This window comes from Leuresthes tenuis, unplaced genomic scaffold (genome assembly GCF_036924035.1).
Source record: "Leuresthes tenuis unplaced genomic scaffold, fLeuTen1.0.hap1 SCAF_8, whole genome shotgun sequence".
Classification (NCBI taxonomy): domain Eukaryota; kingdom Metazoa; phylum Chordata; class Actinopteri; order Atheriniformes; family Atherinopsidae; genus Leuresthes; species Leuresthes tenuis.
The window spans coordinates 14,760,187-14,788,125 of NW_027325362.1; the positions used below are offsets into that span (position 1 = coordinate 14,760,187).

At 39.1% G+C, this 27,939-nt stretch overlaps 1 protein-coding gene across 1 annotated transcript; it reads left to right on the top strand.

The window, feature by feature from the left end:
- The first annotated feature begins 1,894 nt into the window (after positions 1-1,894).
- golga7bb (golgin A7 family, member Bb) lies at positions 1,895-25,160 on the top strand. The gene is made up of 5 exons (XM_072390995.1): positions 1,895-1,988; positions 7,708-7,833; positions 9,423-9,575; positions 14,355-14,456; positions 16,202-25,160. Exons 1-5 carry the CDS (start codon positions 1,977-1,979, stop codon positions 16,283-16,285), a joined length of 477 nt encoding a protein of 158 aa, XP_072247096.1. The 5' UTR covers positions 1,895-1,976; the 3' UTR covers positions 16,286-25,160.
- Positions 25,161-27,939: the final 2,779 nt, after the last annotated feature.

Genomic DNA, 27,939 nt, shown 5'->3' on the forward strand with positions numbered 1-27,939 from the left:
GCAGATCAAGAAATGATGCCAAGGAGCCAAATATAGCATCAACTAATGTGATTTCAATGATACAATTCAAGTTATTTTCATTTTATCAGAGACAGTTTTGTGTTCTTAGGCACACAAACCTGAGCCCTCATTTGGCTTCAAATTCAGTAATGTTTCTGGATTTTTCTGTAATATTTTTAAAGATGCAAAGCAAGTAAGACATTGGTCTCTTTGTTAACTGGAAGAATTTACTCTTCTCTTATTGAAAGGGGAAAAAAGTGCCAGTATATCACGTGCAAACGGGCTCTGATGAATATTGAATGTAACATTTTTGCTGCATTAGACTTATAGGTCACAGTAGAGTCACTGGAGCATGACCACTTTGCACAGGAATCAACCTGCTTTTAAAGGATGCTATGGTAAACACCTATTACAGCATTGCCTAGATATACCCCCTCTACAAGCCTATTCCATAACCAGTTTCATCCTTTTGACCCAATTCCATGTGGATTTCTCACTGAGCTGAGGATCATTTTGTTGCTGGAAGGTCCGCTTCCTTTTATGACTAAAACTGTCTAGCACAGTGATCTCACAAGGCCCACTGCGTTCCTCGTTATGAAGCGAAATTCTGTTGAATCAGTGACATTTTGCTGACCTGTCCCTGAAGCCACGAAACAGCTCAAAACCATTTCCACCACCTTTCTTAATGTTTGGTAAGAAGTACTTCTAATTAAAAGCTTTCTTTAATCCTAACCAAACATACCTCCAGTTACTGTGACCAAATGGATACAACTTTATCAATTCAGAATGTATTTTCCTGTGTTCATTTCCGAACCATAGCTTTAGTTCAGAGTTCTATAAAGAAAAATAAAGCTTTTTCTTCACTCATGCGAGTAAGATATTTTCTATAGACTTGAGATGAAATGTGAGTTCTGAGAGACTTCTTTGTGCAAAATCACACAATTTTCCTCATTTTTGAATGACTTTTTTGTAATGATTTCAAGATCTTCTTGGAGATCACTCTCACAACTTGTTTTCTGAAGATCTTTAAGAGCTCTTAAGATCACAGCGTGATGACAACACATCAGGAACAGTCAAGATGTAAATCAGACAGGTTCAATTTCTCACTCCATAAGGACATTCTATTCACTTGTACCTAATCTGAAATCCCTGTTTCTATTGTTTTTTCATGTGACTGTTTGAATAAAAGCTTCCATTTGTATAAACAAGCTCCTCGCTGGCAGTGACATGGGATACATCTTTAAATAATCTTGAATCTTCAAATAAATTCACACTAATATTTCATCGGACACTAACTTTGTTTAGTCTCACAAATTCAAGTAACTCATTTTACTCTTTCTGGAAATCAGTAAAGAACAAGATAATCTAAGACATATAAGGAAGTTTAACATTGTTGATACAGTGCAGATATGTCGGATTGTGTTTCCAGGCCTGTATGATTCTACTTCTTATCAATATTATTGTGTGAGTATGCGTGTGTATTTGTGTGAACAGTAGCTTCAAGCACTGACAAATGCGGCAGTTTGATCTTTCTGGTATTCTTCCTGCCTTTTTTTCAGTTAATTAGTTTTTGTCTGAAGAAGTCGCAAAAAGAAATTAATAGAGACCACTGTACTTATGTTGCATTATTGATTAACAATTAGATAATCAATAGACAAAAATAGAAAAGATTCACAAATAAAAATAAATCGGCGTTTCTTGGAAAATCGCCGTTCTGCACCGAAAAAGTGTCACAGCGAGGGCCGAGAGGAAATTATTGTCGGTTTGCGCAGTAATAGAAATTCATATGGAAGTAGCATAACCACCGGCAACCGCATCCCGCGGTCCCGCTGTCACGCACTAGCACTCGCACGTGCTCGCCAGCTCGTGCGCTCAGTCCTCCCCTGCCAGCCGCTGTGGTCGAGTTGTCCCAAGCAACCCGAGCAAACGGTTGTCGTTTTCAGCACGGGACACATCCTGCACCCGCTCACTGCAGTATGGCGACAGAGGTAAGGAATTGATTGTCTTCTTTTTAGTATTCCAGGAGTGATCCCACACCTCCCCATCGCATATCTCCAGCATATACAGGTTGAATAGTCTTGGATACTGAATGTGTTGCTTGTTTGTGGCTTATCGCTCTTTGAGGGACGTTGCCTTAATTTAATTGATCAGCCGACTCAATCTGGGGTATCCAGATGGAACTGAAGTCAGGAGAGTCAAGTGAGGTAAACCTAATTCAAGAGAATTGTCCGTTTGAAAGCCTTTTCCCACTTTGTTTGCAGTTTGATCTTCAACTGCAGCACATACAGTATCTTCAAATAAATTTTTTTTTTCTCGTCATTACACACACCGAGACCAGTGTCCCTCAAGTAGAGCTTACAGAAGGCTCAGAGCTGAGGGCACAGTGATGATGATGATGATGGTGGTGATGATGGTGATGGAGCAGTCAGCACCATGGACAGGGACAGTCTTTCCTTCTGTCACACTTTTTGATAAGATGGACAGTGCTTTATCTTTACATTTGATCGGTCTTGTTAAAATACTTGTAAACTTGTTGAAATGTATTTCCATATTCCTTTCATTCTTTTAATCAATGTAGTTTAACATGATTGGCAGCACAGTATAGTATTTTTGTAGTTTTGGCTGTGTCACTAAGAGCAACTAGTTGACTCAAACAGGAACAACAGCAGTTGCTGATGTATTTTTAGCTTCAGTAATGCCTGGTAGCTCCCAGGCAGCATATCTTCCTCCCTCTTCTGTGTCCTTGACAATGTCACCATAATGCTAAAAACATCACTGCTTTACTTATCATAATGATGACCTCACCAGAGGAGGATAGTCTTGGTTTGAAGGGTTTGGACAACACACTCATGCATGAGCTAATGTGCATGCAAATGTATGCGTGTGTTGTGTATGAGTGAGTTATCAGGGAGCATCCAGTTTATGAGTGAGGGAATCTCTTACTTAAATGCATGGCAAATTACTTATTCTAAAAACTACACAATAAAAAGTTCTGAGCTAATGTCGCATTTGTATCGAAGGAGGTCAGTAACATAGCTTTAAGGTGTTATGATCCATCTGATTTGGCTTTAGTTACCCTTACCCTTAAGTATTCATCCCACGTCATCATCAAATATACTCTGTTTTTTTTATTTTAGAATTAAATTTTGATGTTTCCTATAAGTACAATACTACTCCTTTATACTTCTTATACTATATTTTTCAGTTGTCTGTGTGTTTGTGTAATTCAGTTTGTGTGTTTCAGTGTTACACTTTGTATTATCCTGTTTCCATTTTTTTTTCATTGTTTAATTACTGCTTGCCTGGACTACCTCAAAAATTAGATGACCCATCTTGAGGGGTTCATCCAGTGATATATAAGTAAGGATACATTTCCAACAGCAGCAGATCGGCCTTATCCTCTGGTGATCTGCCAGTATCCCTGTCCAAGCCCTTTCAATTACTCACACAGTTATGCACATGCATGCTCACAAACACGGGCCCAGGACAGATTTTAAGTCCAAGGCCCATCAATTATCCATGGCGTATTTAATGTGATCAGGCTGCTGCAGTTTGTACCCATCAGTGATTGGGTCTGAGATGAGCATTGCTTCCTACTCAAGCTTTTACTCATTCTATGACATTTATTGTATGCCAAGTCAGCAAATGATGGAATGAAGTGAATAAATAGCAATCAGCTCTTTCTGCGGACTGTTTGCATGGACAGCCTCTTCATCCAGTAAGTCTACTACTGCCAGATATTCCTCTCAGTCTGCAGGCTGGCTCGTATTTGAGAACTACACTGTTGGGGAGAATGTGCCAAGGAGAGGACAGATTGGCAGAGCCTGAGCTCCCCACTGAAACAGTGTTCCACCTTTTCCATAAAAAGATCCACCACCAAACCCCCACTCCCCACCCCCCCAGCGCTGGCTCCACTGTGATATTCCACCAATAATTTGTAAACTTTGTCTAAAAGACTGCTGACTTGAACCACCCTGGCTAAACCAGTCCAGCAGAGAAAATTCTCCTCTTTGGCAGAGGACAAGGTATATTATGAAAGGTTTGGGGGGAAAAAAGGAAGACAGTTGACTGTAAGAAAAAGCCTGAAAGATTTTATTGTGAATTTATTGTGTTGTTGTAGTTGTCTGTGTGTACCAATTGCAATTTCCGCTCACTGTCTGCACTCACCCACGTTGTCACTAAAGGTTCCTTGAGTTGGAGTGATTTTAACTAGGAAACATGTCATAGACTAACGCAGACCCCAACTGAAGGAAATAAAGACAGATGTTACTAGGGTAAAGGAATGAAGAGATGACAAAGAGAACATATTGACACTATTTAGTTTTTATGTAGGGAATCATTTGTCATACAAACTGGCAACAAATAATATGTCAGTAGTATGTAATAATAATAAATAATATAATGTGTATTTATCATTCCCCTACATTTAGAAATAGATTTATGTTTTATCGTTGTTCACTTGATCTAGTGTGTTTTCATGAGCCATTTACTTGGTCATAAGTCTTCCTTCTGCATCTTACTTTCACTTTGGTTGTCTGTGTATAATCAGTGTCAAAACAAATGTTAGCAAAAAGTGACAGGTAGTGTGGGTGGAAGCATAAGTCAGACAGTGCAGCTCAACACAAAGCTGTTTAATGGAGTTCTGTTTGATCAGTAAGACACATTGTTTGACGTTTACTATATTTAGATAAAGGCATAAACCAGATTTGAACCCTGATTACACACAGGAGAACTATCCTGTCTTCCAATGGAAAACATTTAGATTCAAGGCTTAAATGGACTCAGACCAGTTATAGCAGCATCCCAAAACTATTGAAATCTTTTTAAAGTTACTAGCTTGCACAGAACAGCTGAGTGTTTCTTTGTCGTTCAGATTATAGACAGAGTGTGATCTGAAGACTTCTCAATAATATTAATTTGCAGAAAAGTAATATTTTATTATTAAGATAGTACAGAAAAGTTCTTCTTCAAAATCAGTCCAGATCAGTATGAGAATGTAGATGTGCAATAATGTGTGTGATAGAATTCATGTTTCTTGGCATACCTCTGTAGACGGGATTGATTTAAGGTTGCTGTGTCTGCATTGAGCAGTTTACAGCTAAAATACACCAGGTCAAATTCTTGGTCATCAATCCAATCTTCCAGACCTATTGTGCTGCTGGACATGATCAGTGACACTTGATTTATATCCAAAGTTGTTACTGCAATAACACATGATCTGAAAACCTCTGAAAAGGAACATGACATGAAGTGATGCAGACCGCTGGCCTCCAAGACCTTTCGCAAGCAGTGCTTTTAGAGAGGAATTTTTGAAGGCAAAATGACAAAAGAAGTTTGTGGAAGGAGGAACCTTTCCTAGAATAAATGTTATCAGTTCATTCACGTCAGGTGATTGGTGAGTCACATATCTTGAGATCAGATGATAAAGAAAATCTATGGAAGAGAAGCTTGACTCACCCCTGCTTTGCTCCGCAGCAGTATGCAGTACAGAAATATAAACCGAAGGCCAGTTGATCAGAAATGCACCATGATGTCCCACTGGCATGGACACAATGCACACAACCCGATCACTCTGATAACTGGTCTGATCTCTAGAGAGAGAGAGAGAAAGAGAAACCCACTGGAATCATTCGTGGTATCTTCTAAACGTTCCTAGCTGTCGTTCATGCAGCGGCAAAGTGCAATGTGTTACTCTCATGCATCTGCCAGTCAAAATCAAAGAGTTATTACAGTATACAGACAAACACAGAAGTATTTTTTGAAAATCTTTAGTTTATTTTTACTAATACTTTTGAACTAGTCGACTTTTTTCAGTGTTTTTTACCACATATATTTAAACAGTTTGTGCTGTTAAAAGTACTATGTTAAAACATTCCAGCCGTGCAAGGTGCAATCATGACACTTCACAGATATGTTGTTGAGATCAAAATGTAAGTTTAGCATGAAAATGGATGTGGTCCAATCCGTGTTTACTGAGTAAAGGGTGTCAGAGAGTGGAGGCCAAGACGCTCGAGTCCCAGAGCTGCTTTATACGCTGTCCCACATTCTTTTTTATTTATTAAGTATTCTTAACTCAACACTGAGGTATCTAAATCTGGTGTATAAACATGATTATTTTTTTCACAGTGTGGTTGTTCTGTTGATGGCTGTCCTCTTTTATTCTGCCAAATATTATTCCAATTGTTGTTGTTTTTTTATGTATTCTATTTATCTGCATCTCTTACTGTTGCTTTCTTTCCTCCCTTCGCAAATCATCTACATAATCCCCTTTTTAGTTTTAGTTTTAATCTTCCAACTTTCCCCTCTTCCTTTCTGTACATCATGCTTCTATTTCATTTTCTCATTCATAACCGATATCTGTTCTTATGTTCTCTTATCTTACTTTCAGTGATTTAAACTTAATTTTCTTTACAGCATTTTTCTTCTGTCTGTCTGTCTGCTTCTCTTTTCACCACTTTCTTTTTCCATAATATATCCTTATTTACATCTTTGAATTCACTCAACGGGTCACATATGCAAGGTTGTCATATGTATGCAAAAGTAAATGCTTGCTTTGGATACAAGAGTCCAAGTTCATTCTTCATTTTCCTAGTTGTGTGTTTGAACAAACATCTGAATGTCCATTTTGTTGCTTATATGTACAGTAAATACTTCCACATTCATCTGCACACATTCTCGCATTTGCAAACAAAGAGCCTGTGCAATCTTAATGATTCTAACTTGAATAAATGATACTCAACTGTGTGCTGATGATAGTGTCTATTTACAGAATGACTTGATCATCAATATGGCAACAAAAATAGAAGCTGTGTTGGAGAGGCAAAAAAAGCAAAACGAGGGATATTAAAAGCTCTGGCTGTAAGCTGATTGTGGCTGTTAGTGGATGAAAATAGCTTGGATGCTATTCTTGGTTGTGAGTGATGTACTCCGCTCTATATAGAGATGAAAGGCTGGCTCTGTGCTGTGTCTGCACACATGGACTCTCTGGCTCTACCTTTCAACAATAACAACACTGCTGTCGCTGGCCAAATTCTGAAAATGAAACGCACTGAATAAAGATGTATAGTCTATATTTTCACAAATGCTGAACATTCTTGTGGAATATGATGTTTTCTTAAAGGGTTTTAAGTCTCTTTTTTCTACACTTGTACTGTATCTCTAATTACCATCCTCTTGAGGGAAGTAATTTAGATCAGCAGGGGACAGGTTTACACTGGCTGTTTGGGTGTAAAACACACCACTCACCACTAAAGTGCTGTAAAGAGGACTCTTTCAGAGTGTTATTACTGCAACTGGGTCTATTGATGCTAAAGGAATGCAGCAAGAGTGCTAACTAGTGTAAGTCTGCTCTGATGTTGACGTAGTAAGACCTCAAACATACTCCTCACAGTGTAGCCCTGTTGTCTCTGTGTTATCAGGCAAAAATGCAAGCCCCATCCCTCAGGAAATATAAAATAGCTCTATCTAGTAGATTTAGTATTTGCCTTTCAACTAAGATCCTCTGTTTACAAGTGGACTTTAAGATATAATGTTCTCAGAGAGAGACAGGCTTAGATTTTATTAGTAAAGTCTGTGGCCAAAATTAAAAAAATTCAGAAACAGTTAGTGGGATGGAATCTTTGTAATATTGGAAAACAGAGCAAAGAGATACTTCCTGCTCATGTATCTACCTAACATGTGTTTCCCCCCTGTTGTTTACCCCTTTAGTTCCATAACCTCCAGGAGATGCGGCACAGTGCATCACTGGTAACAAAGGTGTTTATACAAAGAGACTACAGCGAGGGAACCGTGTGTCGATTCCAAATCAAATTCCCTTCAGAGCTCGAAAACAGGGTGAGCAGAAATACAAACTCACATCTACATATTTGTTAACCAAGCTAACCTGAAACAACTCGCACATGCTCCAACTAATGAAGAGCATTATTTCTCATTATTGCTCTTCAGATTATTCAACTCCAAACCATATAAGCTTCATTACTTATCATAAAATGGGCCACGGATGAGATTTAACTTAAGCTTAAAAGGCAAATATTTGAAAATGCCTTCTAGCTAATGCAACACTCACGACGGCTGAACTATTGAGAGATGAATGGACTGCGAACACTTTGAAAAAAAAGACAGACTCAACGGATGAAAGACTGATGGCATTTATTGAGATGAAAGCTATATGGTTAAATTTGTTGGAAAATGTTTTTGAAAGATTACACATATTGTTTAATAGTCTTTTTGTGTTGCTTATTTGTCCGGTTTACACTAAAATTCACTATTTTACTCTTGCATTTACAAGTTGGCCAGGAAAAAAAAACTCTTGAGATTTAGCTTAAGACTTCCTCGGAAAAACAATAAACTGAGGAATACATTTTGTTTGATACATTTAGTTATTCACACAATGCTAAGACATTGCTATAACGAAGTATCCCAAATTACACAACACAGGTTATTACAGGCTTCTATGTACTATGTAAATGCACACACTTGTATTGTAGGATACCAGTGAGTGTGGCATCAATGAAGGCCTGGGTCACATTAATTTAATTTTCAATTTAATGTCTACCCTTAAATAAGTGAACTTAATGGAAGGGGAAAAGATTTGTCTGTATGTGTTTTAACTTTTTCTAATGCTAACTGAGGGGTGATATTGCCCAACCAAACCAGGGAGGGGCAAAGTGTTTTAGTAAAGGTCTTAAGTCTTAATATGATGGTCTTGAACATGTGTCATGAATTGATCCTGTGGCATCTAACAGGCCCTTTCTGAGGATTGTGTGCCTTCTGAAAAGAAACACTTTGGAATAACATCTTCTCTGATATGGATTTGCTAATATGAATCCTATTTTGCTCATGGCTCTTACGGGGACAGTGCTTTATAGGACACTATTATGGGTTGGTTGTAAGGCTATGATTAAAAAAAACCCAATATGATCAATTCAATTGAAGAAATTGTTTAAATCCACACTCGTACCCAAGTTCTAGATTTGGTCTAGATTTGATCTTTATATCCAGCCACGTTAGCACCTGTACGAGGTATAACCGAGGTAGATTGTTCCAGCAATTTGCAACAGAAGCCCATAGTCAACACAAAGAGAAATAAAAAGAGGGGTTAGCACAGAGAGAAGAAGTGTCAAACATCTTTTAAATCTGCTTCAGTTTGTTGCAAAAGCTCTGAACTCCCTGTAAGTCATCAAGTAATTTGCCAACCCAACCTCATGTTCTTCTGTCTTCCAAAAGTGAAGCGTGCCTGTAAATTGCTTGACAAAAACAGGGTGTTTAAGGGTGAGCAGAGTGCAGCAGATATGTTTGGCAGGTTGTTTTATAGCTGAGCAGATTGCATCTGTAGTTATGCCAGCACTCAGTTGACTTCTGCACCCTTGTGCTCTGTGCATGCTTCCCATCCCAACCTGAAAGTTTGTTGTGTTTTTAATTAGATTGAGAGAGCTTTGCTTGAGCAGACAGTGAAGACCCTCAACTCTTACTATGTCGAGGCTGAAAAAATTGGAGGTCAGTCGTACCTGGAAGGATGTCTTGCTTGTGCAACAGCTTATATCATCTTCCTCTGCATGGAGACACGCTATGAGAAGGTAACAAATCTGTGCACACCTAAATAACAGCACACAAAACAGCCATATACCTCTTGATGACTAGAGATACGGATATGAAAATGACTTTCTACTCTGTAATATGTGTACACAGATGAGCCACAGCGTTAAAGCCACTTACAGGTGACAAACATTGGTTATCTTGTTACAATGCAATGTTTTGCTGGAATATTGATAGATACAGATATTGCAGAACACCTTTGGAGGTTCTGTGTCTATGCGCTGACTACTTAAAACTGTTTCAACTACAAAAGGGGGCTTTTACAAATCTAGGCAGGTAGCTTTAATGTAGTAATCAACCTTTGTATATGAAGCTAAGTGAACAGGTGACTTGCTTATCTTTAAATACAGGTACGATGCAGGTGGAAATACAAGTACCTTCACTTCAGCACTGAAATGTAAAAAAAAAATCTTGTGTGTTCATTCCCATACCCAGTCCACAGATGTTAGAGCCTTAATGTATCAATGTTATCATCTACTTTTAAAAGTGAACGAGTGCAAAATGTCGAATGGCTGTTGTGACTCTACAGCACACTAAGCTTACTGTAGAGCTTGTAGTTCAGTATCAGATTGTTTTTTTTCAGAAAAGTACAGTGACCCATTGTTTACTGCTGGGTAAACTTAATGAAGCATTAAGCGATTGTTCAGGACAAACTCCCTGCAGAAAGCTTTAGTGGCCAGCAAGTTCTGACCAACAACCAACTAACTGTGGGGTGGCTGTACTTCCCTACATAACCACTGTGATTGTCACGATAACTACAATATCTAACAATGGATGGTGTCTGCATGAAGATTTGATATTTGTGTGCAAGCGAATTGCTTACTTTTCTAAATGGTAAACTCCACAGCTTATCCACAGGACTAATTTTCTGCCAGTTTTCAATTTTCATGGAAGCTACACACAAAGAAGCATCTGGCCGTGTGTTCTCATGCACAGTTCTTTACACTCACTGACAGAAGAAAGCAGAGCCAAGAATCAGGAGATATGATCTGATTCGCTCTGGCTCTGTTTCCCGTCCACTACATTTCTGTGTGCCAGTGGGCAAGGCATGGCACGCCAACTGTAACATGGTTAAGCTCAACAAAATCCAAGATGTCCATCGAGAGAAAGAGCAGGTGGTTAAACCTCTGCACCACTATGTTGCTGCCTCTTAGTCGCTGGAATGGAACAAGAACACACACGCTGACACAGTGAGCTTGATTAATCCCCTTGTGATTTTCTGTGAACCTGCTGATGTTTTAGATGCAACTGGAGTGGCGTAAAGTTTCAGCATGCCTCGTGCTCTGATCTTTGTAACCCACAACATTCATCTGCTTCGTCTTGTCGCATTTTGTAAACATTTCTTTATCAAAGCAGTACAGAGGTACTCCGAGCTTGACCAAGAAACAAAAAAGGAGGTACTGCTGCGTTGAAGTCATGCAAAGATAGCCTGATCCAAGGCACCTTTCATCTCCCTGTCAGATGGTGCCGCCTCATTGACATGCTCAGATGCTATCAGGTTCACAGGAAAGTTGTTTATTTACTTGTTTAGCTTTATGAATGATGCTATGACTGACAACGATGAAACATACCCACCCAAGTTGAAGCCGTGGGTGCCACACAACAGTGCATGTCAGATCAGTGAGCAGATTCATATGAGAACCTGAACCTGCTCGATGCTTGCATCTTGCCCCATCAAAGGCACTGATTGCTCCCAGCGTGTCAGAACACATCCATGTAAGCACAGGCGTTTATGAAACCTCCATCATTCATAGTTTGTGTCCTTCACCTCTCTTTTTTTTTCCCCCAGTGCATTGTTGACAAGAATGTGTCTGTGATCTGTTTGAGTTCGCTCTGACACACGTTTTACTCACACAAATTTCTTCATGTGGCCCTTTACATGGGCAACACAAGCAGGGGATCGAGTTTGCATCGCTTTTCCAAGAACAGCTGTACAGACATGGCTGACAATGAGCTTGGATACTTGTCACATTGAAGCTGCCAAGCTGCCCAGGGAGATCGCGAGCAAATGAAAGGACTGGCTCCTTCCCTAAACCACAGTAAACTGATTTGTCAGGGTTTCTCTCTGTCACTTCTGTGTAATGTTTGACTCTGTTTCTTGTAAGAGACGCTGCTTATTCTGTCTAAAGAAATATGTGGTTATAATGGCATAATTCAAATTCAGATATTGATAACTTTATGCTTAGTGTTATTTCACCAAGATTAGAGCGATTTGCAAAACTGCAGGGAAGCAAACAGCCGCATGTCAGTGAAAAATAAAATACCTCACTACTATTCAGGCTTATCATTGAGGGAAGTTTCTTACTTTTCTCTTAGCGGGATATATAATTCTTCTTCTTTAATACATTCTCCACCAGCAAGGGTCACCATATTAGCAGCTGAGCCTGCAGCTGTAACAGGCCCTCAGCATCTCTGAGGAGCACTGCACAGTGTGTTGTGTTGTAGCTGTCATTTTAATCTCTTGATGATGAGTGCTCCGGTGACTTCTAGAAAAGTTACAAAAGAGAAGTTGAATGTGGCATGTTCTGTGGGTTCATGTGAGTTTAGGAACACACACAAATGTGTCTCCTACAAATACAGCTCGCGATAATTCTAGCCTTTTACTGGTTTGGTTACATTTTGTGTTTTTGATCTACCTATAGTATGAACTTTATTGATATAATGACAGAAACTCAACAAGGTTCAAGAAAAACTTACCACAATTGCACAGCTTCTTCTTAAAACAACAAGCTGTAAATCTGTGAGAGCTGAGGGGGCCATTTACAGTCATTTTGAAAGAAATAATTTTCCATTATTGCTTGATGTATTGCTCTAACAATTTGGACATTTCTTTGTTCTATGTTTCTGAAAGATGCAAGACATATCATGAGTAAATCAGACTGCCTCAGACAAACGTGTCCAGACAGCCAGTTCTACATAACAGATTGAAGGAACCAATACTGACTGCTTGCTGGCTGGGTTTTAGAGCAAATTTGCATGGTTGCACAACCTAGGTGTAAAAGAAAGTGGATACAAGCTTGAGGACTTGGCCGAGCGAGATGGAGCTCAGAATGGCCGTGAGCTGGCTGGAAGCTCGCTCACTGCGTGAGCCAGGAGTTAGCTCTCAGAAAGGAGAATATCTTTCTGGTTTAAAGGTGTGCAACAAAATTCTTCCAGCATTAGAAGTGGAGGTGAAGTAGGGGAGACAGGGCAGATCATTGTCAGCATTGCCCAACAGGTGGAGATGTAGGCGGGGTTTAATTAGTAGAAGAACATATACAGTCGTACCTATCTAAAGACTTTTATGATATTATGTAAATAACATATATCAAATTATTTTTGTAATTTCATATTGACATACTGTTGGAAGACTCTCTTGGATGCCAGTCATATTACTGATCTGCTGCTAAATTAGTTGTAAGATGGTCCACCATTTTTTTTCAGCATTAAATACCTTTTCCAGTTTTTGTTATTCCTGTCTCTGTCTCTTTTTTGTTCCTTACAAATACTTTTTTAAATTAGATTTTCCAATACCAGCATTTGAAATAGAGTTTAAATAGTTTGCAAGCCATTGCATTGCTTAGTGTCCCACCATGCATGGAAATATTGCTGTACCTCTCGATACATTTGTAGATAGAAGTTTGCTTTAGAATAGATTAATCCATCTTTAAGATATAGCACCTGATTTTTTTTTTTTTTTTTTTTAGCCTTTCTGTGATGGTTAGTTTTTAAAAGGGACCATTTTAAAGATGTGCTCTATTTTCTCTGCATCATAAATAAGCCTCTCAGTATACATGAGGGCCCAGTGAGGTGTGGTATATCTGACTGATATGATTAGAGAGAGTTTGGGAGAAGCATGGCATGTCAGCATTGTTGGTGTCCACAGAGGCATATCTGTGGTTGAATAAACTGCTCTAATGATGCCATTTTAGTTTATAACTGTCCATTTAGCATGACTGGTCATCAGTCTGCAGCTGCCTATCAGTAGCAACCCTAGACTGCATCTGGCTCAGGGTTTGTAGCCACTATTTTAGTCTCTGGGACAAATTATGTGTGAAGTGGAAATGCTTTTGAGAATGTATACAGACAGGATTGTTTGAGTTTGTGTGTTAAGGCATGGTCTGAACTGCCCAGATTCACTCTACTGCAGCTCTGTGGTTTTCACATACCATATACTCATTTGCAAAGCCAGTAAATGGATCCACTGCCAATGAAATGTAAATAAATTGTCCACTTCATATTTTAGACTGTTTCCAATTTGCCCTGAAAGTTAACCAAAGCATGACATTTAGCTTGAAAGAGCAATCTTTTGAATTAGGGGCTAAAGCTTCCAAATGCAAAACAAAAAGGGAAAAGCTCATGCTCATCAGTTTAGCTATTTAATTCATACAGCCTTGCTTGACATGAGTAGCTTTGAGTTTTATATAAAAACTAATTGCTGTACATAGAGCATAATAGAATTACTTTGATTTTGGATTATAATCCCCAGGGGAAAAAAGTCAATAACACTAGAGTTGATATCATACTGTGACTAGAGGGACTGCAAACTGATTTCTTCCAAGTAAGTTTAAGTTGTTGCGTCCCATCCAATGTTTTTATCTGCTATTACATAAACCATATTTTATAACGTAAAAAATATTGTGTCCCCCCCCCCCATGTGTGAAAATCTTCGCTTCTATACCATATTTTAATTGTACATTCAAAGGTTCTGATTAAAACAGGATTCAGTTTAGAATTTGTCTGTCCTTCTCTGAGAGATTTTTACCCATGTTTTATTTCAGGTCCTGAAGAAGATATCGGGGTACATCCAGGAGCAGAATGAGAAGATTTATGCTCCTAGAGGTCTGCTGCTCACAGACCCCGTAGATAGAGGAATGCGGGTTGTATCCTTCGCTCATCTGCTATTAAAGAGTGAAACAAATGGGTAGTGGATGAAGTCTCAGGCAGGACAGTGGGAAGTGGCAAGGACTGGTTAGAATCACTGGAACTGCTACATCCATTTGGATTCGATAAATCAAAAAGAAATTTATCTTGTTTCCTTTTGAACAATGTATTCAAACTCTTGTTGTTTCTTAGTTGCTGTTCAGTACAAAAAGAGCCTTAAAAGGTATATGCACTTGTGATGTTTATTTAATATTCTCAACCCCCCTAAGGTCCGTAATCATTCCAAGAAAAGATGTTTTATATACTTTTTTCATTGTGTAGCTCATGGAACATATTGTGCTGCCTTTCTTTTAGTGGTCGATGATATGTCTCTTTCGGTGTGATGGCAATGCAGGCAGAAGAAAAGAGAAAATATGTCCAACAGACCATCACACAGGCCCAGCCCGAACTGTCTCACAGAGCAGGCTTCAAGTCAAAGGGCTAACTTAAAACAAACACAGGCAATGCACTTATATGTACTTTGATCTCTTTTTGTCAAGGCTAATTGGGGAACTCTACTGAATGGCATGTGCTGTGATTGTATATAATAATATACTTAATACTTTTATTCCTCAGGACCATTTAAAGTAAAATGAAACCATTTTTATTGCCCTTCACATTAAAGCCAATCAGGCTAGGGTTAGAGATATACGTAAGGTTCAGTTGAGACTAGCTGACTAAATGACTCGTGCCATTGTCTGTGCAAGACATTTTCTTAATCTCTGAATGGGCACATCCTGTGGGGTTCTAGGACAGCATTGTAAATAACCTTGTTATGGGCTGGTGTAAACTTTTACATGCATCTTTGATTTTATCCAGGCAGTCTCATGCAAAATCAATATATGATTATATTGAGTTACCATAACAACAACAATAATAATATAACAGAGTAAACATTTTCCAGTGACAGGGAAACAGAGACAAACACAGTTAACTATGGTGCATTTTCAATTATATTGCCACATCTGTAACTGATCTTTAACAGGACAAGAAAAATACTTTGTCTTGAATTATTTGTCTGGGCTCACATTGGACAATGGTGCTTCGATTTTGTGTTTTAGATAAAGAAAACCCAGTTCTAAAAAAATGATTTGATGTAACATATATTTGAGAGGTAAAATTATGTGAACCTCTGGAAATTAGAGTCAGTCCTGCACTGTGGTGTGGTGGTTAGCATCATTGCATCACAGCAAGAGGGTTCCAGGTTCGCTGGGGCTTTTCTGTGTGTTAGTGTCTCTAAATTGTCCCTAGGAGTGAGTGTGAGCCCGCATGGTTGTGTGTCTTGTTTGTCTCTGTTGTTTGGCCCTGTGACTGGCAACCTGTCCAGGGTGTACCCTGTCTCTTGCCCAATGACAGCTGGGATAGGCTCCAGGCCCCCCTGCCCCACTAAACTGGATTAAGCGGGTATAGAAAATGGATGGATGGATGGATGGGTAAAGTGCATAAAGTGTTCTGCAGGACTACAGTTTGATTGTATTGTGTTTATAGCTACACAAGGACATCACTCTAAATACTTTAAGTTCACATACTTTAGTATAGATGTGACTGTGATAAATTGTCATTTTCCTCTATCAAAATTAATTTCTTTCTTACAATATGACAAAATCCACTGCTGTTCTTGGAGAATATTGAAGTGTATTGCTGTAAGATCCCGCTGCTCAAATACCATTTTGTATCTCAGCAATCCTTGACACTGTGTCCTCAGCTGGAGATCAGCGTGTTTGAGGACAGAGGCTCGGTCAGTTCCAGTCCCAGCAGCAGCATGACATCAGGCAGCAGTGCTCGATGACTGGAGGGGCAGCACCAGGCTTACGGATACCACCACAGGGGCAGCGGGACACTTACCAACATCCGCATGCTGAAACATGAGAGCACCAGGTTCTAGAACAAGTGGAGTGAAAAAGGCAAGGAGGTTTATCCACAGCATTCACACTCTTCCTGCTGGGGCCTTCAACTTAGCATCTTGAGAAGAGGAGCTGGCTTATATAAACACACTGGATTCTTAACAAAGGAAACACAAGTGCAACAGAACCCACACATAGACATGAGAATCATTGCAGCACCCAGAATGTTTGTGAGGAAATACCCATCACTCTCTAAAAGTTATCCAAACCAAACTGATCATTTTCATTCTTACAATTTTTTTCAGTTGAACTTTTCTCTCATTCTATCATGTCTGTTTGCATGAGTCACATCACCTATGAGTTGTAGCTGATTCATCAGGCTTACCCTTGATTAGACTGACTGTCAATGTTTGACAGTTTTTAGGGGTCACTGTCTTTTTGTTTATCTGCTGATTTATTGGCAGTGTACTCTGAAGTCTCTGCAGCTACTCTAACATCTAAAAGGAGGAAAACGACCCACCTCCTGGGAGACACAATGTTCTCTGTTCTTGTTGAATTACTGCATATGTATCAGGTGGTTGCGGTCAGGCTGCTTTGAATGCTGGCAAATTGAGCTTACTGTGGGACTAAGCTATTTTCACATATATTTGGCTTCAATATCAAACAGCTAACAGAGAACACCTTCAATTATTTATCCTTCTTATTCACTGCAGTGAATACAAGTGATCCTCATCACAGCTGTAGGTCACACTCTACACAAACACACACAGCCGTACCCAAACATTCATACAGACATATGAGGATGGCAACATGTGCACACATGAATATACACTGACACACATACACACCTGTAGCTAGTGGTCACACATCCCAGCACACAAATTGATTCCTCTTGAAGTCTTAACTTGAAAATATTCTTTGTGGTCACAGCTCATTGGGAACACAAGCAAACCCAGGCAAGGGTGTGCTGGGTTCCCCTGGAGGTGAGTTCATGTATTTGCTGTGCATATCCCAGCTTTGAGAGCAATGAAAGTGTTCGGATCTTTAAAATGTCAAAGATCAGTGCCCTGAACAGGCTTCTGAGAAAGCTTGAAGAGAATGGGTTGTTGTCATTGAAGCTCAAGACTGTGTGGATGTTAATAAGGAGAGAGCAGAAGAATCAGGCCGAACAGAGTTAACCATGGCCTAAACTGCTTAAAGCCCGTCTTTATAGTTGTCATGTTGATGCGAGCTGAATTTGACTATAGAAATACATAATAAAAACAGCAAAACGTAGACATCTGCATTGCATTGGGCATGTACACTGTACACACAGATTAGCTCTCTCTAGGGCCAGACTGACAAAGTTCGCAACTTCTGAAAGAGGAAAATTACTCAAAAGACTGAATCTTCAGACAAACATATAATGATGTCAACCATTTCTAGCTACTGTACTTGAAACCTTATATCCATCTGCTACAAGGTCCAAAGCACCTACACGACAGCACAGCTTTACTACTAATGTATGTGTTTGACCATGTGTGTGCAGAGGCAGATAAGATAAAATACCTTCACTAATAGCATTGAATTTAGTATCAACAGACAGCAACGAAACACTTGCACACAAAAAAGGAGTACTTGTAAAGAAATGTCAACCCTGTTTCAGTGTCTGTATATCTCATTTCTTTGACTTTAATTCTTTTCCCATTTTCCCCTTTTGTTTTTTGTAAACTCGCCTCATAACATCATTACCATCGTAGTTCCAGCAGTGTAGCCATTTGCCTTCTCTTTGCCAGAGTCAGCTATGAGTAGACCCCTCAGTTAGACTGTCAGTTAAAAAAACATCAAACTGCTCTTGCTGGTTTGGTATCAGCATTTACCACCTGAATGACTGAGTTTGAACCACACAGACATTTTACCGCAACATTTGAGTTCAGCTGTGCTTTTGTCCAGCCTCCTGTGCTTTTTTTGATGCCTTCATGTTTCATCCCAGTGGAATGGATATCCAGCCTGGGGCTGATGGACTGACCAATTAGAAAATGACTCAACTGCCAATAAGCATAATAGATATAATAGAGCTCATTGGACAATGTCTTAAAGAATAAGAAAAGGAGTGTAAATGACCTGTACAGGAGAGGAGATTTACATATGTGCTTGTTTATTGTGTATACACTAAGTGTGAGAACTTTTGAAGTGGAAATTACATAAAGGTATTCAATTTTAAGACATCATAACTCTATTAGTTTCTGAATACAGTGACGTGAAAAAGAAAGTACAGTCTCTTTCAATTCTGTTTTATGCATCAGGACGTATTAAGAAAATGAACTCGTCCTTACCAGGTCTTAAAATGAGGTAAAAACAACCTCAGATGAACAACAATATTATATATTACAGTGCAGCACTATTTATTTTACAAAAAATGAGCCAAAATGCAGTAGTAATATATGGGAAAATGAGGTACACCCCATGATTCAACAGCTCCGAGAGCCATCTTTAGCAAAGCTAATGTGAAGTATTTAATTTACAATGTTGCTTTAGTTCATGACGGTTTGCTGGTATTCGTTTAGCACAGCTGTCTTGTTCCCTTGCCACATTTCAATGAGGTTGAGGTCTGGACTTTGTCCGGGCCATTGTAACACATTGTTCTCCACCACCATGCTTGACAGTTGGTTTGAGGTTTTTTTGTGCCAATTTGTTGTGTTTGCTTTTCACCAAACGTGGTGCTATGGATTCCAGATTGTTTGCAAATGGCCTTATAACGTCTCTTAGATCTAAAGTTACATTTGTCCAGTTTCAAGACCTGATAAGGACCAGATTATTTTTCTTTTGACCAGATATGTAAAACCTTCAAATCAAAAGAAGGTGCATTTCAGTGTGTTTCATGTTTCCATATCCTCTTTAATCTTTGGACATTAAGTGAAATTGCAACTTCAAAAACAGGCTGTTTGTTCAACTGCTGAGCAATGTTTTGTTTAGCCAGTGTTCATAATGTAGCTTATGATATTGATGTTAATGATGTACTTACTGCTGGCAGTAACCAGATGAGATGATGATGCTCAGGGAAAAGTCTAAATTGTGCCAAAATCAAAAGAAACTGAAAGTATAGATTCATGTCTACCCATGCCAGTAGCTATCGTGATGGAAATGTTGGTTTGTCGGTTTTTAGTGGGCTTAACATTTTTAGTTTTACCTGAAATGTTTCTCGAGCTTTTGGGTGAATTTTCAGATTTTTTTTCAAACATTCCTGTTCCCTTGAAGGATGAATTGTTGTAATTTTGTGATCTAACTTTGTCATAACCACTCACTATGTTTTGAACACATTCAAGTTAACTAACTAAACTAAAGTGGAAAAAATGCAATGTGCAATATTATGTAGCATGTTCATTCAGGGCCAGTTTTAATAAATGAAGTCAGAAAAGGGAATGACGATTGTAATAAGATGTTCAACTGAGATATTGCAGAGCAAGTTCAGCTTTTAATCATATTGACTCTTTTATTAAAATAATAATTTCAGCCAAAATGTGACTTTGAAAGAGAGGCTGACAAAAGAAGCGTGTGCCAAACGATGATGTATAGTCCATTTCTCAATGTAAATGATTACATACTGTGTATTTATCCTGTACTGAGAGTGCAACGTGTCAGACGCATCATCATCAGTCTGCATTATCTGATGCTGTACGTTTGATATGCTGTGACACGAGGTTATGTAACAGCGCAATATGATGTCTTCCTAAAAATATAGACAATGATGTGAAGAGTCTTGGTACCAGCCTCTGCGAGTTGCTTTGAGCCCTGAGCTGTTACACCTCAGGGAGACTCAAAGTGCATTGATGTTTTATGCTGCATGACGTGTGTGTGTGTGTAAACAAAACGAGTACCAGATGACAAGAAATCCCAGTTGTACTGCTGAGAAAAAGGAATTTATATTTTGATGCTAGTGATGTGTTTGCATTTGGTTATTTACATATAAATTCAAATGAATACATGTACTTTTTTCAAAGATGATTAGGATTGAAAAAATATAGTATAGTACAATATACTATATTCAGTCTGTATGAATGTTGTGCGCACACACTAAAAATTGGATTGCAAACACACATTTTAAGGGCAACAGACATATGATGATGTGGAAACATTTTTTTTTTTTTAAACACGGAATTAAACACGTAACAAAATCAATTCACCAGAATAACATGACTGTCTCTCTCTCAGATTTTTTCTTTCTCTTTAGTTTTTATTATATGAAACTAAACAAACTTTTATATAACCGGACCCTTGTTTATGCTTAGTTCAATCCAAGGTGTGTCTCCACTCTCTCATCTGTCTTTCACATGCATTTGTCAGGGAGGGAAGCTCCACAATGATGCCAAGTTATGTCACGCAAGGGTTGGATCTCCACATCAGCTGCATAGCAAAGTTAATTCTGAGCCTGTTTATCTTAGCTGTCTTGAACTTGTTTAGAACTTTGCTCAGAATGGAAAGCTCAAATGTTACTGAAACTCTGAAGCGTGTTTGGTAGTTACTATAAACACAACTTGACTCTGGTGCAATATAAATTTGCTTACCCACACAGCAACAACACCAGTAGTCATTTTCTGGCCATCTGGGAAATTTAAATGTCAGGCCCAGTTTTGGTCTCCACTTATAACTGAGACGTTTGTTTGTCTCTTTTGCTGCTACGTGCTTCTGCATTCACATGTTTTGTTGGGCTGGTCGCACACAGGCAGCTTTTTGTGCTGATAACAGCTTCTTAAGAAGATGGTGAACATCATTTTGCAGCACACAAATACTCATAGTGGAAGCATCACATTTATGGGCTGTCGTTCTGTCCGTCCACTCTCTTGAATGCAGTATCTTAGGAACACCTGCAAGGAACTAAACACATCTGGTACAAACGTTCACTCACACTCTGGGCTCAAGATGTGCTGCTGTTTTCTCACAAAAACATTTTTTTTGTCATAAAGTATTTTCTGTGGTGAATTTATTATATCTAAGTCAAATCTAACAAGATTTCACAAAAACAGTGTAGTGGTATGAGTGTCACCTTTTGTGTGGGAGACCAGAGTTCAAATCCCCTGCATGAAAGCTACTATTTTTAGTAGGGGTCCTTAGGGAAGACCCCCTTGCCCTATTTGCCTACCTGTAAGTCACTTTAGATAAAAGCGTCTGCTAAATGCATAAACATCCAAAGGCAAATTTTACATGTGTTCTGCAAAAAAAACTTTTTTCAGTCATGATAGACGCTGTAGTTTCAGGAACAGCAGAGGAGGTTGTGACAATTTATGCCTTTGGTTGGATGTTGAGTTGTAAGAATTAATCTTGTCCGGCCACTTTGAAATCATGCCGATTACTGGATCTGCTGAAGTTGAAAATTGCAGAAATGTCTGCCGTCACTGTGAGAAGCTACGTATATTCCAAGTGTGACACTAATGTAAAGTTTAATGAGCTGACGAACTGAGTTGCCCTGTTTAATGCAGTATGTATTCCTATTATGTTCACAGGTTTGCTAGAAGTGGTCGTTTCTTCTCCACTTCCTTCCATGCTACATCTTTCTAGACGCAGTCATTGTCTCAATTGGAGCACACATCATGAAGACAGGGCCTCTTCTGCCACAATTCATCCAGATGTTTAGGTCGTTTGGCTTCCCACTGTTAAGATTTGTTTTGTTTTTCACACAACATCGCCAAAATCGCATTGATCAATGCATCTTCATTCTATGCTCTGATTGGCTGATTAGACGTAGATCATAGCAGCAGACCTACTGTAGGATGATAATCCTGATATGTAACACTCTCAGAAATGTATCTATACAACTATGAAAACGGCAGTCTCAAAGCTCTCTTGCTGTGAAATTTAGGGTCACCATTTTCAGCCAAAAAGAATTGCTTATCTGAGAAAACAAAGATATGCACTGGGCTTGAGAGGCTCCCTCAAGACATGCTGGAGACAGTTTACAAATGTTCAATCAACTTGTTTTAACTGAAACGTTTTCGCAGGAGTGACAGTCCAAAGTGCATTTTGTATGGATGTGCATATGTGTGCATATGCTTCCAAGAAGTTTACGGTGGATCCATCATAGCCTCCTCATAAGAGTAAAACATAGTGATAACACTTTGGCAGAGACTGAGCCTCATGGGTAGGTAAGATCACAAGAGTGGAGACAGAGGAGGAGCAGTAAGAGGGAGCTGATATTTTAGATTATAGACAGCAGAGGGCTGATGAAACACCTGTGGGAAAAGGTCACTCTCATGGAAACAAGCTACTCTCTCCTTCCGCACAGACCTTTACTCTCCCTGTAGGGCTATCCTCCCCTTACCTTTTTAGTGGAAAGTTGTTGCAGAAAAATTGTTTAGAGTATCCAAGTTTTAAAATGCGTTATTCTTTGGCTGCACAACACTGTTACTTTTCATTCTGCTGCTTCCACAGCCTTCCTGCTCTTTCGTTGCTTGTTCCCTTAACAATCAACAGAAAGGAAGTGGTCTGTTTAACCTTTTCCCCTGTTTGTTTTCTGAGTCACGGGTGGAAAAAAGTCGCTTTCTTGCATTGATTGGTTCAAATGTTTATTCTTAAATTTGACAGGAAATCTGTATCCTGCTGTTGCCTCCATCTTCCAGAAATATTTTAGCTGGCAGCATTACCTGGCAAACAATCAACTTTACAATTGTGTGCTTGCATTAATGCTGCCTCTCAGGAGAAGCTCCTGCAGTCAGAGAATTGTAATTCCTGCAGTGACGTTAGAGGAGGACATTCACTCCTCTATGCTGCTCATGGCACACATCTGAGACTGAATTCACACACAAATGCTCCTCTGTTTCGTTTCCCAAAACAAGCACTGGCATGACAATGTACATTCTGTGAGAGAAACCCTTTGTGTATCGTGAACCTTAAAATCTCTGCCTCCAAATCATTCATCTACATCTACCCCAAGATCACGGTGAGTTATGATGTAATGTGATGCAACATAAGGAGACCTCCAGTGCCACTGCTGACTTCAGAACACAGTCACTCTGTACACAGAGGCCCAGCCACACAGGACAATTTGGCATATTGTTTGAACACGTATGAATGTTTTATCAGATTTAGAAAATTTGTTTTGAAATTCTGTCAGGAAATCCACGGTGTTTGGGTTCTCTTTGATGCATGGTCAAAGGGAAAGCATAAGGGAAAGGCAGGATTTGTCTCTGCACTTCAGCTCCACTTGATTTACTGGACTTTGTCTGGTTTTGGAAACTCTTTTCACTAGACTTTTCTTCTCTATGCCACTGCCCTGCCTGTTGGCTTTGGCATGAACATTGGTTCAGCTTATTTAACCTCAGTGTGATTGACAGTTCTCTTGTGTTGTGTTCCCTACTGGACATTTCCCAAATTCAGTCCAAAATGCTACATAAAAACACTGTTGAGCATCAGGATGGAAATGCATGATTCCAGCTACAATGTCACTTCAGATCACACTGGTTAATTGTGAGATGGAGGTTGTTATGTGTTCTTCTCGAAACTATTGCATTGCCAAATAAGAATAAATGGAGCTATTGTCCTAAAAGTTTTTAAGTAAGTCAAGGATGAGATTCTGCAGAGGTGAGGCAGTGTCCGATCTCTATATCCAACACCAGTACAGGAGTATGGAGCCTTCCAGGCGTTATGTATCATGTAGACTTGTGTTCATGTACACTTTAGGTAGAAAATTAACAACAGCTAAAACTATTTGTACTTGCTCATAATTGTACTATTTAACTTAAGTTCATAAATTTACACTTTTGGGGTATTTCATCTATATTATTCTATTCTTTAGTTCATTATTAATTCTCCATCCAAGCTACATTTAAGTAAGTATCTTCAGCTGCACCCTGCATGGCATGGTGGAATTGAAACTAGAAATAGATTAAAATGTTTCTTTTATATTAGCTGGGATAAATGGCATTGGTTTCGATATTGGTTTAGGTCAGATTTAACTACACAGTTTCAGAAAATGAAAATGCCCTACAGGCCAAAATATACTTCACTGTAACTGATTACACAACTGCCATTTACTTTCACAGGTTTAAACTCTTTATTTCTTTATTCAAAAGGGAGTGTTGCTACAACAAATTCCCTTGACTAAATACAGTAGTGGAATGGAACTTAAACACATTTACTTAATATTGTACTTAAAGGTCAAATAAACAACTTTGAAAATTCGCTGCGTGTTGCACAGGAGCAGCAGAATCCTAGTTTAAAACAAAACCCAGCCAAAACCACAAGTGAAATCTCAGATAAAACACAGCAATGTTGATTCTGGACATATTCCTCTCTTTTTGAGAGTCTTTTTTTCTTTTTTCAAAACAACATGGTTTATTTAGTGGAGGTAAATATGGAAGTTTATTTGACCTGCACTGCATGGCAGAGACATGCATACATGCTGCTCACTGGAGGAAGGACAATGTGCAGAGGAGGTAGAAGGGAGGTGGATTGCCCTCTATGGTAAGCCCGTCATTCGTTTTTTTATCGCTGAATACGAAAAGGGTTTAAATGATCTGGAACTTGAATTGTATGTCAAACAACAGTCGACTGTATGTTCATCAAGGAGACTGAAACTGGCTCCACCTTACAAAAGAAACCAAATGATCCATATGATGTATGCTAATTCAGTGGATGTTTAAGTGGTGTTCTGCTCACAAAGGTACATTTTTTTACTGCACACCTGCCATAATCACATAAAAAACAGTCAATTAATATCAAATGAGAGTAGATTTATTTTTCAATACAAGTGGTTGGAGCTGGAGGCGTTTACATTGGCTTCATTACTGAGAATCATCTCTAATGCACAGGCTCAACTCTAATGCCAGTTAGCAGCTTGATACAGCCAGCGTCACAAACAGACCACAGTTTGTGACACTGAAGGGTTGTGTGTCTGAGAAGGTGGTTAGCAGTGCAGGAGCACCACAGAGGACTGCACTAACACCATTTCTCTTCACTCTCTATGTCTGATCACTTCCAGTACAACTCAAGAGTCTTGTCATCTCCAGAAGTCCTCCAGATGACTGCACTTTTTGGATGTATCAGTGATGAACAAGAGGCTGAGTACAGGGAGCTGGTAAACAACTTTGTGGCATGGCGAGGGAACAATCACCAAACAACAGACTTTTGTTGCCCTTGTCCCTTTTTTTTTGAGAACTTCACTGAGTTTGTGAAATATCACCTTCTACATATATTTTATCACTTCTAATGTGAATTAATTATTGGATTATAAGATTTGCATACTGTTTTTATTTACTTTTCTCAAAGTGTCCCAATCTTTTAAGAATTGGGTTTTCAGGCACGCTTAAATAAATCTGTTAAATTTAAATCAAATCACTCAAAGTGCTCAGGCTTTTAAAAGGATGCAGCTGCAGCTGACTGCAACAAAGAGGAAATGACCACTGCAGAGTACACACCTATATTTATGGTTTATTCTTGTCCGGTAATTTCCACACAATACTATTGCTTTCTTGACATTCCCCTCCATATCTGATCCTCTATCATTTTCTATGAATGCTGCATCGTGTGTGTGCATTGTGCAATCACTTCTTGTGGGACATTTTCTAATTGGAGGTCTGCGGCAGAAAAATAAGGCTTTTGTATTATCTTTCCACTTGGAGAACAGGCCTGCACACAATCAGGCTATCCACAGGAACACCCAATGGACTCCTCTGAAGCTCACACATCGAACATTGTGTTCCAGGTTTTATTGTGCACAGGGACGTTGTGGTTCACAATCCATTTCAGCGGTGAAACACACAGCTGTAACCTCTAGAACACAAACAATGTAATGGTACTGACACACCAACACAAAAACATAGCATCCTTCCGACAGGTCATTGGACATCATTCAATGACAACATTCAGGTACATTACACTGATTAGGAATCAGTGTCTACTATACCTCTCTATCCTCATACCCTTCCACTCTGACCCAAAAAGATGTGCTTCCAGATGTGGCAAAGCAAACTAATCCATCCCTGTGGAATACTGTCTTTATCAATTTTTCCACAGCTTCAGCTCTACTTTGACAAAGAAATGTTTTGTATCTGAATGAACTTAGGTGTAATAATATCATCTCAGTGATCCCCTGTATGTTCATGTGGGCAGAATAGACACAGTAAATACTGTACATTATATGTTAAGTTGAATATTGAATGTACACCAAGTTAAGAGTTGCAAATAAAACCCAATCATTGTGAGTAGTGTCTCATATCTGTTTAAACTCTAAAACCAGCTAAAATGCTACTGTGCAAAACTCAGCACTTTTTTTTCTCCAAAAAATAAAGTAGAATCACATAAGCATGTCAATAAATAAAAACACCGCACATTAATAGGATTGTTGAGAGGGAAAATGTGAGAAAGAGGCTCAAAACACCAATGTGACCTTCCAAGACGTCTAGTTCTGATAAACACTTTTGTATCGTGCAAACTGTAAGCGTTGTATTCCTTGTTCAGGAGTGTTTCACACTGCAAAAAAACACACATTTGTCCTCAGTATGGAGTAATATCTTAACAGCAACACCAGTTAACTCTCTTGAGCAGATTTCTGTGAAAATATATTAAAATATTCAACTTGAGTGAACATAATCTTGCTAAACCTTCTGAAAGCCTCCATGCAGACTTTGGCTTAGACAGAGAGCAAAACAACGCCGTCATCTAGGATTCAGCGCAGTCCCGTGGTGAGTCATTTTAATTGCATTAACACGTCCATCATCTTACACCTATTGGTTTCTCATGGTGTGACGCCTCTGTTTTCAGGGGGAAAGGGGGTTTTCAGGGGGGTTCGGTCTTAGCTGAAGTGTAAGATAGTTTCAGGTAGCATTAGTGGTTTGATTAAAGCTAATTTGTGGGCTGAGTTGATTGTATGTTGTATCTTTAGTGTAATACATGAGGGTTTGAAACAAATATGTATGGGCTCTGTAGAGTGAATACAGATGAATTCAAGACTCGCACACACACATTCACACACACGCACAAACTCAGAATCCCTTCTCCTGAGAACTGTACGGGCCAGCACTTGATGTGAACCCTCGTCCCCTGCAATAACAATTATCTCTGTGTAATGCTGTATTAAGACATGTTGCATACTTTTTGTTCTGTTGCAAATGCTGAGATGTAAATTGACGCGCCCCTGCAGAGTAACATGAGAGCAACAAGCTGTCTGTTAAGTCCTTGTCCACATTTTTTACTCTCTGGCCATCGTTTATGCCAAAATAAATCAATTCTTAACTTCCCCCTAAATTGCAAGAAACATGGCAATTAGGCTATATATATGTGTGTGTGTGTGTGTGTGCGCGCGCCTGTGTGTGTGTGGAGAGAGCATAACAAAGAACAGAAGAATACTTGGCTGGCAATTTTATTCTCAAATACTTACATTTCCCCCGTCTGCAGTTCAGCCAGTTGGTACTGATCTTTCATTTAGACAGAATCTTGTCATGAGTCATGTGTTGATCTGGCCCAAGTTGTTAAAGCACTGCACAGCAAATAAGGACACTGAAGAAACTTCAAATCTGAGTCCAGATCACATCGTAATTTCTCATAATTGTCTCATACTGTCACATATGGGCTTAATAAACACTGGGCCACCCTGTCGGACCATTTCTGTGTTTTGTTTTAGTTTTTA